The sequence below is a fragment of the Terrapene carolina genome, unplaced genomic scaffold (genome assembly GCF_002925995.2).
Source record: "Terrapene carolina triunguis isolate 2854851 unplaced genomic scaffold, T_m_triunguis-2.0 Scaffold558, whole genome shotgun sequence".
In the NCBI taxonomy this organism is placed as follows: Eukaryota; Metazoa; Chordata; order Testudines; family Emydidae; genus Terrapene; species Terrapene triunguis.
In genome coordinates, this window is record NW_020664909.1 from 12,681,650 (window position 1) to 12,703,197 (window position 21,548).

General features: G+C 42.9%; 1 protein-coding gene across 2 annotated transcripts in view; it reads right to left on the bottom strand.

The window, feature by feature from the left end:
• RIOX2 (ribosomal oxygenase 2) overlaps nucleotides 1-20,616 on the bottom strand; it is a 27,511-nt gene extending 6,895 nt beyond the window's left edge. The window contains exons 1-5 of one of the 2 annotated variants that reach the window (XM_024198754.3): nucleotides 20,399-20,616; nucleotides 12,520-12,955; nucleotides 9,429-9,548; nucleotides 8,057-8,185; nucleotides 4,414-4,517 (exon numbers count right to left, since the gene is read on the bottom strand). In XM_024198754.3, the coding sequence (XP_024054522.2) occupies nucleotides 4,414-4,517; nucleotides 8,057-8,185; nucleotides 9,429-9,548; nucleotides 12,520-12,951 (785 nt within the window). In that variant the 5' untranslated portion in view covers nucleotides 12,952-12,955; nucleotides 20,399-20,616. The remainder of the gene's footprint in view (nucleotides 1-4,413; nucleotides 4,518-8,056; nucleotides 8,186-9,428; nucleotides 9,549-12,519; nucleotides 12,956-20,398) is intronic. The other variant, XM_024198753.3, reaches the window with a different exon arrangement.
• Nucleotides 20,617-21,548: the final 932 nt, after the last annotated feature.

Genomic DNA, 21,548 nt, shown 5'->3' on the forward strand with positions numbered 1-21,548 from the left:
CTTTTTTTTTTTTTTTTTTTTGGCTGCTTGGGGCGGCCAAAACCCTGGAGCCGGCCCTGGTGGTCAGAACAAAATAATGCAGACTAGCTTTCCAAAAAAAAATATCACTGAACCATTATGCAGTGGCTACATTTGAAAATTTTGTTTTAGGATTAATGGTAATTTTTTGCCATTATTTCCCACAGCTGAAAGTTTTTGCTTCAGAGGCTGTTGAATAATCATCTTCAAAAAATTCCACAATTCGTTCACAATGGCTGCCATCTCCCACTGCACTCTATGAGAGCCAAACTCTCCTCTCCATCCCTCTTCTCCCCCCACTGGGCCAGGAGCAGAGCCGAGGCTGGGAGTGGGGGCCAGGAGCAGCAATGTGGCTGGGGTCTGAAGCCAGGCTGGAGCGGAGCTGGGGCTGGGTGGTGCTCCCTCCCCGCCCCCTTGTAGGGGCTGGCTGGAGCCCCACCACCGTCCCCCAGATGTTCCTCTGTGCCCACCTTGGGGGGCGCACCCCACAGTTTGGGAACCACTGCTCTAGGCAGTGCTGTAATACAAGTGATACATGAATAATAATGCCACCACCTCTGACTCAGAAAAATTTACCATCTTTTTCTCCCTACATGTCCCAACTGCTGCTGTTCATTGGGTGTACGTGAGAAAGGAATCTTTGGCTGATGTTAGTAATTAAACACCGGAGCAGCTTCCATCTTAGACCTTCCCCTTCCCTCCTACCTCTGCTACACTCTAAATAGAGGCGGCTCTGACCGTTGTTTTAAAAAATAATCCATTCCCACTACCATGAGCTGCATTGTTATTGCATGGCTGCATTGCAGAGCCAAGTTAGAGACCAGGGATGCACCAGGAAATTGAAGCTCCAGCAGCCTAAATAGGACAGTGAAATAATGGGAGTTCCAAGCTGAAGAAAACCCCACAACTACATTATTAGGACGATCCAAAGATTCCCCTCACATGGCAGGGAGTGACATCATCAGCCACTGAAACACACTGAGAAAGAGCGGGCACTGGTAAAGTAGATAGTTAACCTTAAAATAGGGATTTTCAGGTAATTTTATAAACACATTAACATGTAATGCAAACACGTACATTTTCAAAAGGACCACATTCAATTAATTTGTGCGTATATATGCACATAGCCCTTCCTATTTGTGTGCGATAGCTGCTTGCTACTAAGGTTGCCCAAAATTTCCTATTATAAGTCCCTCTATTACTTATCAAACCTCAGCCAAACATTTGGGCTGAAATTTTCCATGTTGGTGTCTGCCTCAGGCTGAATTGTTTTGAATAATTTCAACCAAAACAGTTCAGCTGTTTCCAAGATGAAGGATAGGGAAAAATATATTTTGCCCATGTTAAAAAATTCTGGAGATCGCTTCTCTGAAATGCTTTAGAGACCCCATGCTTTGGCACAGGGATTTGAAATTCAGCAGGGAGTGGTCTTTGTGTCGGGGATGTGCCTTTTGCCATCCCCATGAAAAATCCACCTAAATTTGGCCACCTTAGAAGCCTCTGAAAAACTGTACTTTGTACATGCTCAGTAGAAACTTCTTGGACTTCAGCAGCTAAAATCTCCTAAGATTCCATCTTCATAGAGCACACTCCCTCCCCTCACAGCTCCTAGTGTGACCTGGCTACACATGCATCATCCCCATACAGCAACTGAGCATGCTTCAGCCCAAGTCTAAAGGGGCAAAGGCAGACTCTCCCTGTAATTGCTGCTCTGCGATAGAGCCTGGCACCAAAACTGAGAGCAAGGAGACTTTCTCCTGTGCTTTCAGTGGTTCCCCACCTCCAGGCAGTGGGAAGGAAGAAGCAGTGTGATTCAAATGCAGAGGGGACAAGAAGTGGGCCTGGGAATTGAGAAGAGGGGGAAGAAAAACTGACTGGGAGTTTAATTTGTGGGGGTGGAAGGGCAGAGACTGGCACTGGCTGGGCACAGATTGAGGCACAGGCACAAGGGGGCAAGTTAAGGTTGCACAAGAATCTCAATTCTGGCATTTCCTTTTGAGTGCTTAACTTTGCAACCTTAAGTGTTCTTATAACAGTTGTTTGTGTGTAATATATGTTTAGAGTGCAACACCACTACAGCTGGCGATGTATTTAGAATTCTGTATATCCACTTCTTGGGTATACATATTACTGGATGAATGCAGACACCCAGCCATATTAAACTGCCTACATAATCAAACTCCCATCCTGCTGTTCCTCTGTGAAGTCAGTGGAACACAAGCTAAGACTGCAAGTAAACATCACATTCATTCCATTGCCCTCAGTCACTCAGCCAAGGAAAACAACGCTTACAGGAGAAACTGATCATGACGCCAAGGAAGAGCACAAAAGACGACTATGATGATTGTTGCATTTTAAGAGCTCTTGGAAATTTTCCCCAAAACAAACAGCACGTACCACATGTTCCTGATATTTATAGTCAGTCTCATCACTGCGCTTTACCCCTAGGCATGAGAAATACAAAGTAGCAGCTTTTCCTAAGATTGCTGCCCATGCTGCCTGGGATTCTTGAGAGAATGTGAAGGAAGCTTCTAGTTACCAATAGCCTGACGAGCATGGATAAATATTAGGGCATGCTTTTCCTGTTAAAGGAACAGCACTCTTCTAGCCTCTTGCTCATTCTCAGAACACTCTAGGGAACATGCTCCTTGATGGTACTGCTTCACAAGTAACTCAGTGAACTGGCATTGCCTTACGCCATAGCTGATGGATTATGTTCACTCAACACCAGCCTCTCAGGCCTTCAGTAATTATGTGATGGGGATCTGATGCAATCCAGTGTAAATCCTCCTCTTTCAATACTATTTGACAGATGATATAATAGTTGTAAGGACTGACTTGAGCAATTCCTCTTCTGATCATAAAAACTGATCACTGCAAGTGGATCCATAAAGCAGTGAACTTACTCAGCAAAATCTGCACCATGACAAGACAGCAGGAGTTCTGCTAGGCCAAAGCAGCTCAGGAAGTGTGATTCTAATGCTGCCTCTCCATACTACAAGCAGCAAACGCACTGTAAAGTCACTTTGGATTTACCAAAACTGAATCCCACTGTAACTCAGTAAAGACTCACCTACTGTATGGGAGAGACATGTCCTCTGCTCAAAGCCATTTCATCTTAACCTTTAGAACATGAACCAGGTGGAGAAAATCTGAAAGCTGGTCATTTTACAGGGTCACCAGTGAATCAAGTAGGAAGTGCTACTCCAGGGTTCAGCAGGTTTTTCCAGCAGCTATGAAACGTGGTATATTAGGTATGTGTTGCTTTGGAATATGGGCAGGATGAGACACCCCCTACTGCTAGAAATCCTTCCCAAATCTGATTCCTCACCCAGACCATTGACTCAGAGGCCAGCAGTGGAGAAACAGGTTAGGTGGGAGCAGCGATCCCCCAGTGGGAAAAGGCACCAGCAGGGGGAAGGTGTAGGAAACAATGTTGAGGTGGAAGTTGATCTCTGGGGAAAGGCTGAAAGGGGTAGATGAAAAGCATGAGGATATTTTTTATAAAGGGATGGTTTGCAGCTAAGAAAAAGGAGGGAAGGATAGCTCAGTGGTTGGAGCATTGGCCTGCTAAACCCAGGGTTGTGAGTTCAATCCTTGAGGGGGCCATTTAGGGATCTGGGGCAAAAAATTGTCAGTGATGGTACTTGGTCCTGCTGTGAAGGCAGGGGACTGGAATTGATGACCTTTCAAGGTCCCTTCCAGTTCTATGAGATAGGTATATCTCCATATAATAATAAAGTTTGGGTGCCTGGTGGAGGAAGCATAGGAGAGAAAAACTAACAACTCATCCTTGATGTGCTTAATAGTCTCTGGGTTAAGAGATGTGCAATAACCTCTCCAGTTGGTGAGAGACTGTATAAAATGCAACACTGAATTTGTACTTGTCACCTTATCTTCCACCTAAAGTCCCCAGCTGGTAAGTAGTAAGTAAGTAATTAAAAATGATTCTGTTACAAGCAGCCTACTTGCTATGTTTTTATGCAGCAATTAACTAATGATTTGCTTTCCCAGACCTTCATTACTCCTACATGAATACTGGCTTAGATTTAATTACAGTGTTGCACTTCTATGGTATCATTCATCAAAAGATTTCATAGCACCTTACAAACAAACAAATTTCACAAAAGCCCTGCAAGGGAGGCAGGTAAAGTATTATCCCCATATTACTGATGGGGAAACTGAGGCACAAAGGCTAGGGTATTTGTCCATGGTCACACAGCAAGTTCAGTAGCTGAACAAGGAACAGAACCCAAGAGCCCCAACTACAAGGCCTTTGCTCTAGCCAACAGATAGCACCACTTCTCTGAAACACACATATTTTAGGTCACCGTTAGCATTTATTCAAACTGTGTCCAAGGAAGCCACGCTATGAAAATGGTAAAGAATAATTACTTGTTTTGGTAGGTGCTGATGGTCACGTGAGTAGAATACGATCCCCCCGGAGGAGTGTCAGCTTGGTGGATAGTTCCTCTTGGAAAGTATAACAAATCTCCTGGCTAAAAGAAAATAGAAGGAAAAAACAATTAAGTATTTGAGTCTCTTGGTAACTACCTTTCTGCAATGTTAGCAAAATAAAGAAATTACTCCTTAGATAGCAATGCTGACAGTTGAATATAAAATCATGCAATACAATAGACCCTCCTTTACATGACACACAGCTGAGCTATGAAAGGGGACCTCTTAAGGCTGGAGAGCCTGAGAGCTGAACTAAATTCTTCCTTATTATTTGTGAAGTCAAAGCAAATTAAAATTTACTAATATGCTCATTAAACTAGGTACACACAAAATGAAGAAGTGACTGAGACTGGCCCATTGACAAAGTGAGCCAGTGGAAGAGCGACAAACAAGTGAAATGCTATCTGGATCCAACCTAACACCCTTGAAAGGGAAAAAAACTAGAGTTGCCTAGGAAAGCTAATAAAACCCATCTATGCTAGGTACTAATGTATTTTTAAATACAGTTTAAGCAGTTCTAGTAACAGGTCTTAAACAAAATGACCACCCGTCCTTCCTCCCCCTGCCCCACCCCCCATCCTACTGTCTTAACAATCCTTGTGAGAAAGGGCTCTTTAAAAGTGATGCAATTTAGCGGAATGGAGATAACAGAAAATAAAGATGAGGGAGCAGAGAACAGACAGACAAAGGATCACCACCATGAAGAAAAAATTTGCACCACTAAAAAAACTCATCACTGAAAAACATTTCAGGCCCAGCACAGCTCCGCAAGAATATGCCACCACCAAACCACACCCTTCAGTTCCCAAGATCAAGTGTTACATAAGCACTGCCAAGAATTTGGTTAACTTTAAAATCAATTTCAGAAATAATTAGATATGTGACTGCTACTGCAAATAAAGCTAAATTTACAGCTTCTCCCATTAAATTCTGAATACCTGGACAACATGTTCCAAGAGAGAGTCATAAAATAACTATGGTAAAACGGAAAATAAATTTTAATCTTAAATTTCATTTAATTGCCAGGTTCAAACCACTCTTTAGGCAGATTAGTGGGCTACTCTGCTCCACCCGAGTCAGAGGTCTCGGTGCCGATGGGGATCGTGGGCTGCCCAATGCGGGTCTAGCCTAACCCTGATTTTTCTCCCGGCGCCGCTGAGTCTTCCCTTGCTTCTTAGAAGGGGAGCGGTGCCGGCTCATCGACGGGGAGTCGCTGCGCACCAACGACGCGGTACCGGGCGCGGAATCAGGATGGCGCGCCTGGGGCGCTTTGCTGTGCGCCGAGGATGAGGTGCCCGGCACGGGGTCAGCTCGATGCGCCGGTGCCGGGGTCAACGCCGACTCCATTAGGAGAGCTCGGAGTCAGATCTCATGCTCCCTCTTCGTTCGGGGCTTGAAGGAGCGGCAAATTTTACACTTCTCACTAATGTGAGCCTCGCCCAGACAGCGAAGACACTGAGTATGTGGATCGCTTCTGGGCATAGGATTGCGACAAGAGTCGCACGACTTGAAGCCTGGGCCACAGGGCATGCCCCGGAGCCCAGCACGAACAGAGAAAGAGTTCAACAAATGAGAGAAGCTGGATACCACTAAGGCTAGAATTGCTGCAGCAAAGCTGGAGCACAAGTTCCAACTACCTTCACTGGCGGCAAGAAGGAACTGAGGGTGGGGGGAGCACGCAGTCCCCTTTAGAGCGCGATATGTTGGCGCCACTCCCGTAGTGGGGGAGCACCGCTGCGACCCCTGATGCTGCTAAGGGAAAAACTTCCGGCACTGGTGCACGTGGCGAGCACGCACACCTACTGTGGAATACACAGGAGCAATCACTCGAAGAAGAACTTATGTTCCAGCTCACCTAGAGAGGAACACCTCTTATAAGGAGTGCATCTAAGGCCTGGGCTACAATAGTGGGGGGGGTTGAACTAAGATACGCAACTTCAGCTACGCTATTCATGTAGCTGAAGTCGAAGTATCTTAGTTCGACTTACCTAACCATCCTCACGGCGGCGAGTCGACTGCCGCGGCTCCCCCGTCGACTCCGCTTACTCCTCCTGCCGAGGTGGAGTACGAGCATCGATTAGTGGATCGATTTATCGCGTCCAGATGAGACGCGATAAATCAATCACCGATACATCGAACACTACCTGCCAATCTGGCAGGTAGTATAGACGTACCCTAACTCTCCGGAAGGGGTTAGCCCCATTAGCAGCTCCCCACAGGAGAGTTACAACAGAAAAGATTGTAATCAAATGCTAACATTGGTTTATTACTTCTTTACAGAATGATTCGTTATTAATAACTTTGAACTATCTTGCTTTTCTAAATCCTGGGTTTCCTGAGGCATGGTAAGAAACCTTATGTGACAAATTGCGGGGGTCATATCCATGACCTTACATTACGAGGAACAATAGCTAATCATTTGTCCTACCTGATCTACCTTTCTCTAGACTATCATTTTGATGATTAGGGAATAAAGTTACTAGGTGCTCAACAATACACAAAAGGGGAACAGATCTGCTGGGTAGAAAGAAGTCAGTTTACAGAGTCACGCATCAGAGCTGACCTACACTTTAAGGGCCAAATTCTGCTTGCCTTATTCACTTGATAGACCCACTGACTTCAACAGACTACTCATATGAGTAAGGCAAAGCAGGATTTTGGCCCAAGTCTTTAAGGGAAAACTGGTTCATACATAAGTGCATTATCAACATTAAGTTGCTATAAATTAAGGACTGCGAAATAATTAGGACCACCATGGGTTCTCAACGTAGGGGGTCACAACCCTCAGGGCGGGTTGCAAACACATGCCAAAGGGTTATGGCCACAGCTGCCTTTCCCTTCTTGCTAAAGGGAGGCGGGATCCCAACTAGATAGCTGGGGAAGGGCTCCCCAGTAGGAAAAGGTGGATAATTTAACTGAATTAGCTACTGGTTAACTCCCATGGAGCTGAGCTCTGTGTTGGATACAGGTAGCAAACCAGGCCTTACAGTTCCCTGATGAAGACAACCAAGTTCCACAGATACAGGCTGCAACTGAAAATTTAAACCTAAACTGGCACCAAAATGTCACCAGATATCCACTATTGTTCCTGGAAACAATGACTAGGGACTCTGGCATGGTGTAACCTCTCACTGGTCTCCACACTGGACTGTCTGTAAAGGACAGGTAGGAATGCAAAGGAAGAATCTTGTTTAGTAAGGGTTTTAATCTTTAGGCGAGAATGACAGAGGTCTGCGTATGCTTGTTAGAGACATTTCACAAAGCAACAGAAACACGACAACAGACCATCCAGAAAGAAAAAGAACATAGGAAATGAAAGGCACCAAACATCCAACCAGGACACTGGGTATGCAAATATGGAGTGTTGTTTAATGCATTCATAGGACCAAATACTGATTCTCCAATTTGCCTATAGGATACCTGACTGCCCTATACGCCAGACGGTTTCCAGTGCTCTGAATGTCATTTTTATAAACACATTCAGGGCATTCTTCTTAAACAATGTATCAAAAAATAAAGTTATTACACTATATATTTCACAGCTAAAGCCAAGAAAGCCATGTGCAGCAAATACCAGTACCTTTAGTATGAATTCATGTATTGGATTCCCAATCCGATCCTCTGATTCAACATTATACTCTCGAGCTAAATGTACAGTAGGTTTGTAGAGACGCCAGTGTTTCTCTCCTTCCAGTTGAAGGATAAACACCTGCAAAGGGCCACAAAACAAAATGTATCAAAAAGCCATGCTGCGCCTCAAACCTCCAGCTGCTCAAGTTTTGAACTCTGAAAATACCCAGGGGACCAAGTGAGAGAGAGAGAGAGAGAGAGGTAGCAAAGACAAAACAAAAGTCAAAGTGATGGCCTTACTGTATAGCTCTATAAAGTTCAAAAATTGTTCTCTGCCAGTCACATAAGAACACAGGGCATGTGAAATACCTAGTCGCGGAACAGTTCCAAATGGGACACTGAATTCTATCGGAAGGCTTTGCAGACAGCGGACAGGCACACTCTGCACGTGCTAGGTAGCTGAAGAGTATGTTTGTGTGTAGCTAAAATTCCTTTAACAAACAAAACTGCTAGAGGCATTTATCTGAAGTGAAATTAAAAATAAAATAAAAACAACCTCTAATTCATGAGGAGACATTTATGCCTTTTATTTGCAATATTTCTAAAACCAACTAGAAACTATTTGCTTTATTTTTAAAACATGACAGCAAAAAGAAGAGAGAGTCGGGCAGCATAAGTTCCCAATTTCAGGTTTTGGTATTTTAATAAGTTTTATAAAATGTAATAAATGTTTGTTATTTTTAAAAGTAAAATAAAGGCACGTCTAGATTTAAGTCTTCCCTGGCAGCATTTACAAACTAGTCATTGTAGTGCTGTGCTACTAAACAAGTACCAGAGTGTGACCAGTCTATTTCTATTGTGCAAGCTGAAGGAATTGCAAAGAAAAGAAGATTTCCAAGTTTTTACACTTTTAATAATTGGAGGGTCTGACCCCCAAAAATGCTAGGCACCTACAACTCCCCCTGAAGTCAGCAGGCTCTCTCAGGATCAAGCCCTTGATGTGTTATTGGTAACAAAGGTAGGTTTGGAAGTTTTTAATTGATTTTTCTGACCTGACATTGTCACTTTTAAAAATCACCACCACCACTGCCGCTGTAACACTTCTACACTGAAAGATAAAGGCTGCTGGGAAGCTTGTCGGCATCAACTGAAAATCCCACACAACAGTTCTGGAAAGCACATTTAACAGGATATTACCATCAAATTACTCAATACCTTTTCTTTAAAATGAAAGAATCCTTATAGGTTACTTTGACCAAATCTATACCTAGAGAGGGCATAAACCTGACTCTATTAAATGGATCCATTTAATGACTTCCATAAAGTGAACATACTTGAAAAAGCTGCTTGTAACTTTACAGATTGCAAGCTTGTTCTCTCACCTCAACATCATCGTAGTGGGGAGGCAGACCCTGGGCCCCTGGAGGAGTAATGTAAACATTGGAGCCAACCAAAGAGCCAAAGTAGCATTCCAGCTTCTCCTGGATCCTCCACAACTCATCCTTTAAAGAAAGCAAGTGAAATTATCACAAACAAATGTCACTGCTAAAAGCAAATGTGGCGTTTGTTTTTTTTAAATTAATGTTTGATGCATTGCTCTAACTATGGTATCAGTCCACACAGATTTCAGACACAGAGGAACTTAAGTGATTGGCAAACTGCCTTTACAATTTCTCCTAACAACACAAGTTTGGGGTGCTACTAGAGAGGGATGCCAGTTGCCTCACTAGAACACGTCCATGCTGAATGCTGTGGGGAACAGCAGACAAAATCAGCTGTGAAGGTAACTAGCAAGCCAGCTGCCAATCTGGGGGTGATATGCTGCCCTGACTGCTATGGAGAATAGGTAGAAGGTGTAGAAATAATAAAGAAGGGACGGTACCTCTACCTTCCCTTCTTTATTATTTCTACATTTCTACAGAGTCTAAAAACAATAGGGTTAAGGGGAGGGAAAAAGAAGCCAGAGTCAATCTGTGAATAATATCTTAATGAAATCAATATACATAGAGTATTGTACAGCGTAGGATCATACAGAGAGCGTAAAAGGTCCCAGCCCTGTTACTAAAGATACTAAATACAACACAATCAAATCGCATTTAGAAAACAACATAAGTTCTTCCATTATTCACTCCATTCTAATGACACTGGGCTAGAATCTCTGACCATTGGTTCCCCCCCCCCCAAACCTACTCCCACCTTTCCTAGCATCAACATCTGGATATTTAGTGGTATGCCCCCAAATATAATTTAAAGATATTTGGGGTTAGAACTTCTAGTGTCTATTCTTCAGTGTTATGGAATTACCCTCTTATTTAGGCCCCAAAAAATGTATTTTTGCTTTTAAATCAGACTTGCAGAGACACATGTTGGAAGATACTTTTAAATATGTCCGAAATGAAAAAGAACTGTGTTACTCTGTGAAATATGTTGAATACTAATTATTATACTGCCACTGCCAAAACCTGTTGGTATACAGTTAAAGATTTTTTCATGTCAAACCACTGTGTGTGCGCAACACACACATACACACACGCACGCACACTTTCCTCCAAATCCTTTATAAACAAGCAAAGACTCAAGCCAGCCTTATCTCCCTAAACACATACAGATACACACGCTTATCCAGTTATCCTAAATATAACCCACACTAGGAGAATGTGGGTCCTTGTGGCTAGTTCATAGGACAGGTTTGAGTCTTTTACAATTTCCAGATAGAGCCCGTCAAACTTTTCCGCATTTTGATTGTTCAACCACAAAAAAAGAATGTTTTGTGAAAGTTTTCACACAATAAATTAATCCCATTTTTCAATCAGTTTTAGAGCAGGTCAAGATGTTTCAAAATAGCAACAAAAATATTTTTCATAAAAAAAAATCATCCCCCCCCCCCACCACCAGCTCTTCTTGCAGTCAGGGGATTTTTAACCCATGGTTACAGTCAACAGGACGTGGACCCCTAAATGCCTCAAGTGTTTGTGAAAATTTTAACCCCAAGCATTTTAGTTCAACTAATAAAATCTCATGCTTTTAGCACTGATGGTCTAAAGTTTCAAACCCTAATAACAACTCCCCATCAGGGTTAGTTACGCTACACTATACCTCCACCAAAACACCCCTTCCGTTTGCGGGGGGAAAAAAGACATACAATGCACACTTGAAATTTCTCTAACTCATATCGTAAAGCCAAATCTTAATGCCAACCACACAACATGCCAATAAACAATCCAAACCTGGAATGTTTCAACATTGCTGAGTTTAGTTGTTTGGCATTACAGTTATCCAAACGGTGCTTTTATTATTGCCTTATGTTCTCAAAGCAGGTTCCTCCCATGACTGCTCTAGTTCCTTTTAAACCCTTCTTATTAATTGCATGAACGAGTTCTAAAATACGCTGCCGTCACCCACATCTGACGGACATGACATGCTTAAGGAATTACACTCAGATCTGGGTCCAGAATCAATAAATAGCATGAAACAGAAGATGTATAAGGGTAGCCGGCAGACAAGGAGGCAAAGGAGTGCTATCAATTTATGTGCATTCAACTAACGCTCTAGACTGCAGTATCCACTCCATCTTCAAATGCCAAATATGACACTGCGCCCCAAGAATACAGCGAAATCAAAAATAGCCTAAGCAAGATCTTACATTTGGGGCACAATTTTAACAGGTATACCTCCCAAGAGGCGAATACAAAATTAAACTACATATTGACATAATTGTGCCTAATACCCATCCCAGAGTATTGACATTTCATCCCTTTGTAGACTGTATGTGGAACCATCCTCTCCTTCCCAGGGTTACTGATTAAATCAGTGCACAATGAACGCTAAGAAGTAAGAAAAAGACAAGCAAAAGAGAGAGCAGAGTGAGCAGTTGCTAAAATGGACAGCATGCTACTGACTATGCTGTAATTCAATACGAGTCTGTTTTGTTTGTAAGAAGGTGGAGTGTTTTGGAAATATTTCACACCTTGCCTTGCCTCAAAAGAACCGGTATTAAAACCTGCACTTGCACACAGAAACTATAACAAGAAAGGGGGGGTGGTGACCTTTAAGAAGAAAATAAAGACGGGCAATAATTAAGTTTGCGTGTTTATCTTTCCCTAAATTATAATGACGGTAACAAAACAAACTTTTAAGGAGGAGGAGTTCTAATCTTCTTACACCCTGGATCAGCTTTTAGATGTGCCTCTTGCTACAGCATGCAAGGATGGTGCATAGAGCAAAGCATAAAACAGGGTTTTCATTCAGATAGTTCATTTATAAAGTAGTTGGTGTTGACAGCCTGCTGGCCAGCAGCTTAAACCAATTTCCCATTGATTTCATTAAGATACATTGTGATACACTACAATACACTGTGCATCCAGCCTGACGGAGGCAAATAAGACAGCAACTAGGTAATATGCAGCATTTATATTTAACAAAAACACATAAGCAGGACATGAGCCACAATCTATGGGCAACAGTAGATCTAACCTTAAATCTCTGAGGCTGGTGAAACTGTATTGTTGCTTTTTTCTGATCAAAGTCTCTCTTCAGCTGCATATAGTTCACTTTGCCATCTTTATTTAAAACCTTCTTTTTTCCATTCACGCACCTGCAGATATTAACATCTCTTCCATAATATAAACCCTGGCTGGACAGCTCCTTCAAATCCATGAACTGAAAGAGAGACTGGTAGTAAGCAGCCACTGAAGGGTCATCTCTCTGAATAAGCAGTGGCTTTTGTTCCCAGTACTCCCTGAAGAACTTCTCTTGTTCGATGGGAAAGATCAAACTTTCAAAGACACTGTCTGGGCTGTCATAGTTCATAGGTGAAGAAGGGCAAGATGCTTCCACCTTTGCTCGTTTACATGGTACATGTACTTTCCTTCCTTTTTCGGTTTGTTTCCCTCCTTTCTTGGACATGTTCCTGTTTAAGTTAATAAAGAAAGTAAGGCCGCTAGAAACAATACAGTAAATCAGCTAAAGGGGTTACATGCCCAGATCAGCCCCTCTCGCTTTAATACATGAGAACCTGGGTCAGGGGAACTGCATGAAGACCTCCTTTCAGATTCTCCCCCCTCCTCCAAATCATTCCATAAGGACAAGGGAGAACATTCACATGCACCATGCACCTCAGTTCCTCTCACGAACACTTAGCGATTCCGAGACCTCTGCAGGTAGCTGTTGCTCACTTAGGCCCCAATCCTGCAACTGGCTTCACATTTTGGGGGGAACTGGAGGATTGATTTAGGATTGTTGGCTGTCTCCGGCTGGCAATACTAGCTCCTCATTTATTTCTGATTACTGCCTTTAATCTCACAGTTTTGCCCTTCCGAAGAATGGTCACCGCTTCTAATTTTTGTCAGCAGCACTGAAGTCACAGACTGACCTTGGCAAGATGGCCAACACCTCCCATGGCTTCCAGTGGGGGTGGGAGAAATTAAGCCAGCCTGACCTCAGAGGGCCAGAACATGGAGGTGCTGGAATGACACTGTAGGGGCAGCAGGGAAGATGAATGTGTTAGAAAACGTGACAGGAAACTATGAAGAATCGGGTGTTCAGGAAAAGGCAGGGAAGATAAGGCACACGCTGAGAAGAGTGCAGTACAATGTGATGGATAGCGGACTGTCAAGGAAAAGGGAAGGAAATAAGAAGGACAAGTGAGTGTAGGGAGCAGAAGACTGCGAGGGAACATGGAAGAAGATGTGAACAGGGTAACTGGCAGTCCTGTTTAGTCAGGGTGGGGGATAGAACAGGAGCACCCCAGGAGATAGAGTGTAAGCAGAGTAGCAAACTGGAAGGCATTTGTGTTTAAGGTTGCACTTTGAACCTGAGATCATCACATAAGAATTTAGGATGAGCAGCTTCCCCTTAAAGGTAAAAAATTATGACTCAAAGGCAAGCAACACGCAATTATATTTTTAAAATCTTATGATTTGTGAATGCTAGCCATTGGCAATACTCAGTTTATAGGAAAGAGAAAAAATTACATTAGAAAGAATCAAATCGGTGTCAGCCTTAACAAAGCATTAAATCTATCAAAACACTGAGGGCCTTTCTGTTGCCCCTACAGAATTATACACTGTAACAGTATATATTGTAAGGCTGCACTTCGATCTTGTGCAAAACAGGCAAGCTTTGTGGTTTATACCAGGGTGGATTTGATTTAAATCACTAGTCAGGAAGACTCGATTTAATCACAGATTTCTACATAAAAGTGCATTCTTGTTGGTTGTTAGAACCTTTATACATATTCTTCACAACTCAGAGATAGATGTAGGTTTCACTTTTAGAAGGTACACACTATACATTTTTAAACAGTGATTTATTTTGAAAACTTTTCAGATTCATTTTCTGATATAGCTGTAAAACTAATGATTGTTTGGGTATTTCATTTACCAAAGGTAATTGAAGCAGATATTTATGAAGTCATTGGGAGGTGAACTATCTCCAATTCAACAGTTTAATCGTTAATATTTGGAGGATTTTCTTGCCCTACTGTATTAGGAGAACACCACCAGACAGACATTTAAATTGTTTTATTTAACTAAAACAACGTTAAGTATTCTGGATTTTTTTTCTTCAACAGCAAACATATAATATTTTAACAAAACAAGCACATGTCCCTTGCTTCTCACATTTATCTCCAAACTTCTTCTCCTTGTCCAGATCTATTCCGCCCCCAACAATCTTCTATTCATTGAACTTTTTGAAACTTTGCACTTCTAGAGAGAGGTAAGGGATTGACTCTGTGTACACAAATTTGCAGAGGAACAACAGAGTTGAGGTCTGTTATTTCTCACCTCTATATATTATTTATTTATTTAAAAACATTTTTGCTGTTAACAAGCATGTTACTTCTGGAGACACAAATTCACAGTTTGAGAACTGCAAAACTAAGCATCTCTGACGGTATCTTCTAGACTGAGCACTGAGTCCCATTGAGTAGATAAAAAGATTAACCTAAATAATCTATACAGAAGCCTGTGGAACCCCATAAGATTGGGTCCCTAATCCATGAACTATTGGAACTCATTTACAAAACTTTTCTTAAACATTACATGAATATATTGTCTCATACTATAGAATTAGAATTTATAATCCCTATTCCATGATGAGATATCTTTGAGCTACAATGTATCTTTTTGAGGACAAAACCGATCTAAAGCATTTTATTAAAAAAAATCCAATTTAAAAAAAAATTAAATAAATCATTGATTTTTATCCACCCTGGTTTATACTGTCACTAGGAATCTTTCATTACAGACTAGTAACTGTACAGTTGAAACTCATTTATTTTGCTCTTCTAGGTAGACAAAAAGCTTGTGTGTCATTATGTAAAAACAAAGTCAATTCATCACATTGCTTCAACAGGTGGAAGTTTGCAGCAACACTTTAAAAAGGCTGAAAGGGAGCACATAGTGTACTGGGGAGAAGTAAAAATGCTGAAAATGTTAAAATCTACTACTGACTTTTTCTATACATCAATAACACAAATGTAAACAAGTTTAAGTATCTGTACTTTTAAGAGCTATACCAATCACACCAACCTCTTGGCACATTTACCTGTTTTTAAATGGAAACTTTAAATGTAAACTAGGTCTGTCGATTAATAGCAGTTAACTCACGCGATTAACTCAAAAAAATTAACTGCGATAAAAAAAGCAATTGATTAATCGCACTGTTAAACAATAGAATACCAACTAACATTTATTAAATATTTTTGGATGTTTTTCTACGTTTTCAAATATATCAATTTCAATTACAACACAGAATACAAAGTGTACAGTGCTCACTTTATATTATTTTTATTACAAATATATGCACTGTAAAAATGATAAACAAAAGAAATAGTATCTTTCAATTCACCCCATACAAGTACTGTAGTGCAATCTCTTTATTGTGAAAGTGTAACTTACAAATGTAGATTTTTTGTTACATAACTGCACTCAAAAACAAAACAATGTAAAACTTTAGAGCCTACAAGTCTACTCTGGCCTACTTCTTCTTGGCCCAATTGCTAAGACAAACAAGTTTGTTTACATTTACAGGAGATACTGCTGACTGCTTCTTATTTACATCACCTGAAAGTGAAAACAGGCGTTCGCATGGCACTTTTGTAGCCGGCGTTGCAAGTATTTATGTGCCAGATGTGCTAAACATTTGCATGCCCCTTCATGCTTCAGCCATCATTCCAGAGGACATGCTTCCATGCTGATGATGCTCGTTAAAAAAATAATGCATTAATGAAATTTGTGACTGAACTCCTTGGGGGAGAACTGTAGGGCTTCTGTTCTGTTTTACCCACATTCTGCCATATATTTCATGTTATAGCAGTCTCGAATGAAGACCCAGCACATGTTCATTTTAAGAACACTTTCACAGCAGATTTGACAAAAAGCAAAGAAGGTACCAATGTGAGATTTCTAAGGATAAAGCACTCAACCTAAGGTTTAAGAATCTGAAGTGCCTTCTAAAATCTGAGAGGGATGGGGTGTGGAGCATGCTTTCAGATGTCTTAAAAAAGCAACACTCCGATGCGGAAACTACAGAACCCAAACCACCAAAAAAGAAAATCAACCTTCTGGCGGCGGCATCTGACTCAGATAATAAAAATGAACATGCGTCGGTCCGCTCTGCTTTGGATCGTCATCGAGCAGAACCCGTCATCAGCATGGACGCATATCTTCTGGAATGGTGGTTGAAGCATGAAGGGACATATGAATCTTTAGCGCATCTGGCACGTACATACCTTGCAATGCCGGCTACAACAGTGCCATGTGAACGACTGTTCTCACTTTCAGCTGTCATTGTAAACAAGACGTGGGCAGCATTATCTCCTGCAAATTGTAACCAAACTTGTTTTTCTGAGTGATTGGCTGAAGTAGGACTCAGTGGACTTGTAGGTTCTAAAGTTTTACATTGTTTATTTTTGAATGCAGTTATTTTTTGTATATAATTCTACATTTGTAAGTTCAACTTTCATGATAGAGATTGCACTACAGTACTTGTATTAGGTGAATTGAAATATACTATTTCTTTTGTTTTTTAAAGTGCAATTATGTGTAATAAAAAGATAAAGTGAGCACTGCACACTTTGTATTCTGTGTTGTAACTGAAATCAATATATTTGAAAATGTAGAAAACATCCAAAAATATTTAAATAAATGGTATTCTATTATTGTTTAGTTGTGCAATTGATTTTCTTAAGGTAAGCACTAAGGTAAACAATTTGTAGACAGGGATTTCATTTAACTAGGGTTACCATATTTTAATTTAAAAAAAGGAGGACACTCCACAGGGCCCTGGCCCCGCCCCAACTCCACCCCTTCCCCGCCCCAGCCCCACCCCTTCCCTAAAGTCCCCGCCCCAACTCTGCCCCCTCCCTGAACGCTCCGCCCCCCTGCTCCTCCCTCTCCCCTGCTTCCCGCGAATCAAATGTTCGCGGGAAGACAGAAACAGGGAGGCAGCAGGTAAGCTGGGGCAGGGCGCGGCCCAGTCCGGCCCCCGCAGCCGAGCGGCTCCCTCCGGCAGCCGGCCGGCCCAGGCCAAGAGGCTCTGGCCCCGGCCCCTCCCGCCCGGCTCTGGCCCCTGCGGCTCCGGCCCTTGGCCCGAGCCCCACGACCCCTCCCTCCCTCCCTCCCTCCCTATTTTCCCAGACATGTCCGGCTTTGGGGGATTTCCTCCCGGATGGGGATTTGAGGCCCAAAAAGCAGGACATGTCCGGGAAAATCCGGACGTATGGTAACCCTAATTTAACAGAAGACTGGAGAACAACAGACTATATAACTTTAGCAATAAAGTGAGCAAGAAACACATATCTAAACAGTGATATTCAATTTTTTTTAAAGTGTTCCTGCTTAGAATTAAATCACTGAAGCCAAACAATGATCTAAGGCCAAAATTTTCAAACCAGAGTGCAGAAACTTAGGCTCATAAACAAACATTTGAGCAATTAAATAGAAGAGACCTGAATATTACTCCTGGTTGTATTCTGCGTCAAAAAATTAAAAATTCTGCACACAATATTTTAAAATTCTGCATATTTTATTTGTCAAAATAACACTATATAATCATACCAGTTTCAATTATTTTGGTAATTTATTTCAAAATACCTGTCAGCAAGTATGTCTGTAACAATACAGACACACAAAAAATTCCCCCATGTGTAGCGAGTTAAAGAAACCCGTACAACAATCCAGTTCCTGTTTCTCACCTCTCCCCCACAGAGCCCAGCCAGTGGGCCAAACACTCACATCCCCTCCCCAACCAGAGCCCAGCCATGAGGCCTTCCCCAGCCCAGACACTTTCACCCCCTCTACTCCAGAGGTCAGCTCAGAGCCCCTCCGGCCCAGAAACTCAGTCCTTCCCACCAGAGCCCAGCCACAACTACCCCCAGCCCAGACATTCGCACCCCCCCCCACCAGAGCACAGCCATGGGACCCTACCTGGCCCAGACAGGTAACATCCCCTTCCCTCCCAGCCCAGCCCCTCACATCCCCTTTCCCCCTGCCCACTCATTCCCTCCCAGAACCCAGCCACAGCCCTCTCTACCCCAGACTCACACCCCCAACCCCTTAAAGGCCAGCTGTCCAGTGACCTGTCGTCTTCATTATTTATCACTCCCCCAACTTTGTGTCATCTGCAAAGTTTATCAGTGATGATTTTATATTTTCTGCCAGGTCATTGACAAAAAAGTTAAACTGCATAGGGCCAAGAACCAATACTTGCAGGAACCCACTAGAAACACACCTGCTCAGTGACGATTCCCCATTTACAATTGCATTTTAAGACCTACCAGTTAACCAGTTTTAATCCATCTAATGTGTATCATTAATTTCATATTCTAGTTTTTTTAAATCAAAATGTCAGGTGGAACCCACTCTCAGGATTTGGAACACCCTGGCCTCCTGAAGATACTGGATCAAATCCCAGCAAGGTCACCTCAGGCCTTCAGCTTTGCAAGGTAGATAAACAGCATTCCATGCATAAATGTGAATATGGAGTTTCAGATGAAACTTAACAAATAGATGGTCTGAAACGTCCCCACACTGTTGTACTGTGTGCCAGTTAGCTGCTGCCTTCTGCCACAGGGGGGCTTGCATTTTAATAGTTCTGTATGTATGAAGTATATTAGTATTCCAGGACCTTTAAGGGATGAAAGTGGCTATCAATATAAGATATTATGCAGTCTACATATAGCTTGATTGTTTAACAGTGCCTCTACCCCACCCCAACCACTTTAATAGGGAGGATTCTTCATCCTTTACTCCCCTCTTCTCTATCTCCTGCACATTAATCTGAACATTTTAATAGTTACTGCCTAGGCTTGGAAAGATCAGATTTTTATCAGTAAATGTAGCTAAAATCGATTTCCCTGCACACACACAAACCAGCAACAAATTTCCATCCATTACAGAAATTTACAGATGGGCGAATTTACAGAAAAATGCTGCTTGAAAACAGAGTTTAATTGAAGGATATTTACTTCATTTCCACACAGGAAGTTGACAATGTGCGTGTTAGCAATTATAAAGGTTTAACTTTTTGAATCCCAACATCTATCGCAGCAGTTCTCAAACTTTTGTATTGGTGACCCCTTTCACACAGCAAGCCTCTGAGTGCGACCCCCCCTTATAAATTAAAAACACTTTTTATATATTTAACACCATTATAATTACTGGATGCAAAGCGGGGTTTGGGGTGGAGGCTGACAGCTCGTGACCCCCCCATGTAATAATCTCACGACCCCCTGAGGGGTCCCGACCCCCAGTTTGAAAACCCCTGGTCTATGGTCATTAAACAATTACTGTCAGACCCCTCCCCCTAATTTCCAACAACTGTGAAAATTTAACTTGATACAAATGTTTTTAAAATGCTGAAGGCTCATCAATTTGCATAACTGTGAAACACTAAATCAGGGGAAAATGCTTTAAAACAAACATCGATATTATCCATCAACATTAACAGTAAAACCGCATCCTGCCAAGCCCACTTGTGCCCCAGGCGCCCCTCCACCCACCACACCAGCTGCAACAGGGCGGGGGGGGGCACACAAAGGAACAAGGGCTTTGACACCCCTTTGAACCCGAGCTGTCCCCGCCCAGCGCGGCCTGCCAGGGAGTGGGAGGCAGAGGCACAAGCGCTTGCCCAAGGGCTGCAGCCTGGGCGGGTTTGCAGGAGCGCGGCGGGGGGCGCTACATCCCCCGGAGCTGCGGGACAGGGGCGGCGCTGGGCGGGCAGCCAGAGCGAGAGGCCGGAGTTCCGGCCCGGGCCCCTCCGGCCTCCTTCCCCCGCCGGCGGCTGCAGCTCTTGCCCGGGCTGCTCGCCACGTGGCTGCCCGAGGCGGTGGAGCCGCCGGCGCACTTACCAGCCGGGCTGCAGGGGAGCGCTCCGGCGCGGGGGGACGGACCGTCACGAGGCGCGGAAAGGGCGGGCAGGAGGAGATTGATCCGTGCGGCTCTTCCTCCGCAGCTGTGCCTGGGCCGTCACGGGGGCCTCGGCTCCTCCTCCCCTCCCGCTGCTGGGACCCGACTGAGCCGCACCGAAGGGTCGGAGAAAAACTCAGGCAGGAGGCAGAGTTTTGCAGGCGGCCGCGGCAGCTGGGTTATTAGTCCAGCTCTCCCTGGCTTGATTTAAAATACACCCACATGTCTGGCTAATCTCCCCTGGCAAAGGGGAGGACACGCGAGGAGGAGCCGTGCATTTTGTTTTACAAGCCCTCTCCTGGGTGTGTACGTGTGGAGGCTAGGAGGGGTTGAGTTGAGATAAAAGTTTGGGTGGCCTGAATTTGCTGTCGAGCACATTGTGAGACCCACCTCTTCAAAAATCATGTCAGGTCCCCCATAATCACTCAATTTTTAAAAACAATAATTGTGATCTCTATTTGCCTCCTAGGCGTCGAGGCGTTTTACAGTTCAGATGATTAATCGTTTCTTCAGACATGAGGGCTATAAATTTCCACTCTTTTTTTTTAAGCTAAGATTGTCACATGATCACATCCTTCCCGGAACTGGAGTTTTGAGAAAAACACCACACATCACAAACATATTCTCAGTAAAATCAGGATCACTGACAACACAGCAAGCAGTAAAGCCAACAGTGAGTTACATAAGTCAGCCCAAGGATAATTCCAGTTGCAGGCTTAAGACCACCAACACTTGTGTGCTTAACTTCAATGCATTGAAGTATTACACTTTCTCTCCAATGGGACAACTCTTGAGCTTCAAGCAAAGCATGTGCATAAATATTTGCAGGATTGGGGCCAAAAACTTTACAGCACAGCTTTATTTATTCTGTATATGTTACAGATGAACTATTCCAGCACTGTTTTAGAGAGTTTTTAAAATGTTTCAGAACCATGCTTTGTATCCCTCCTCCTGTTAAGACAGGCCCCATGCTGAAAGCTGTTTTGTACAGACATGTACTCAGTGCTTTGCTGAATATAGATGGATTTAAGTACAGCCTTAAACATAAGAATGTGCTTAAATACTTGCTGAATTGAGGCCTTAGTTACTATG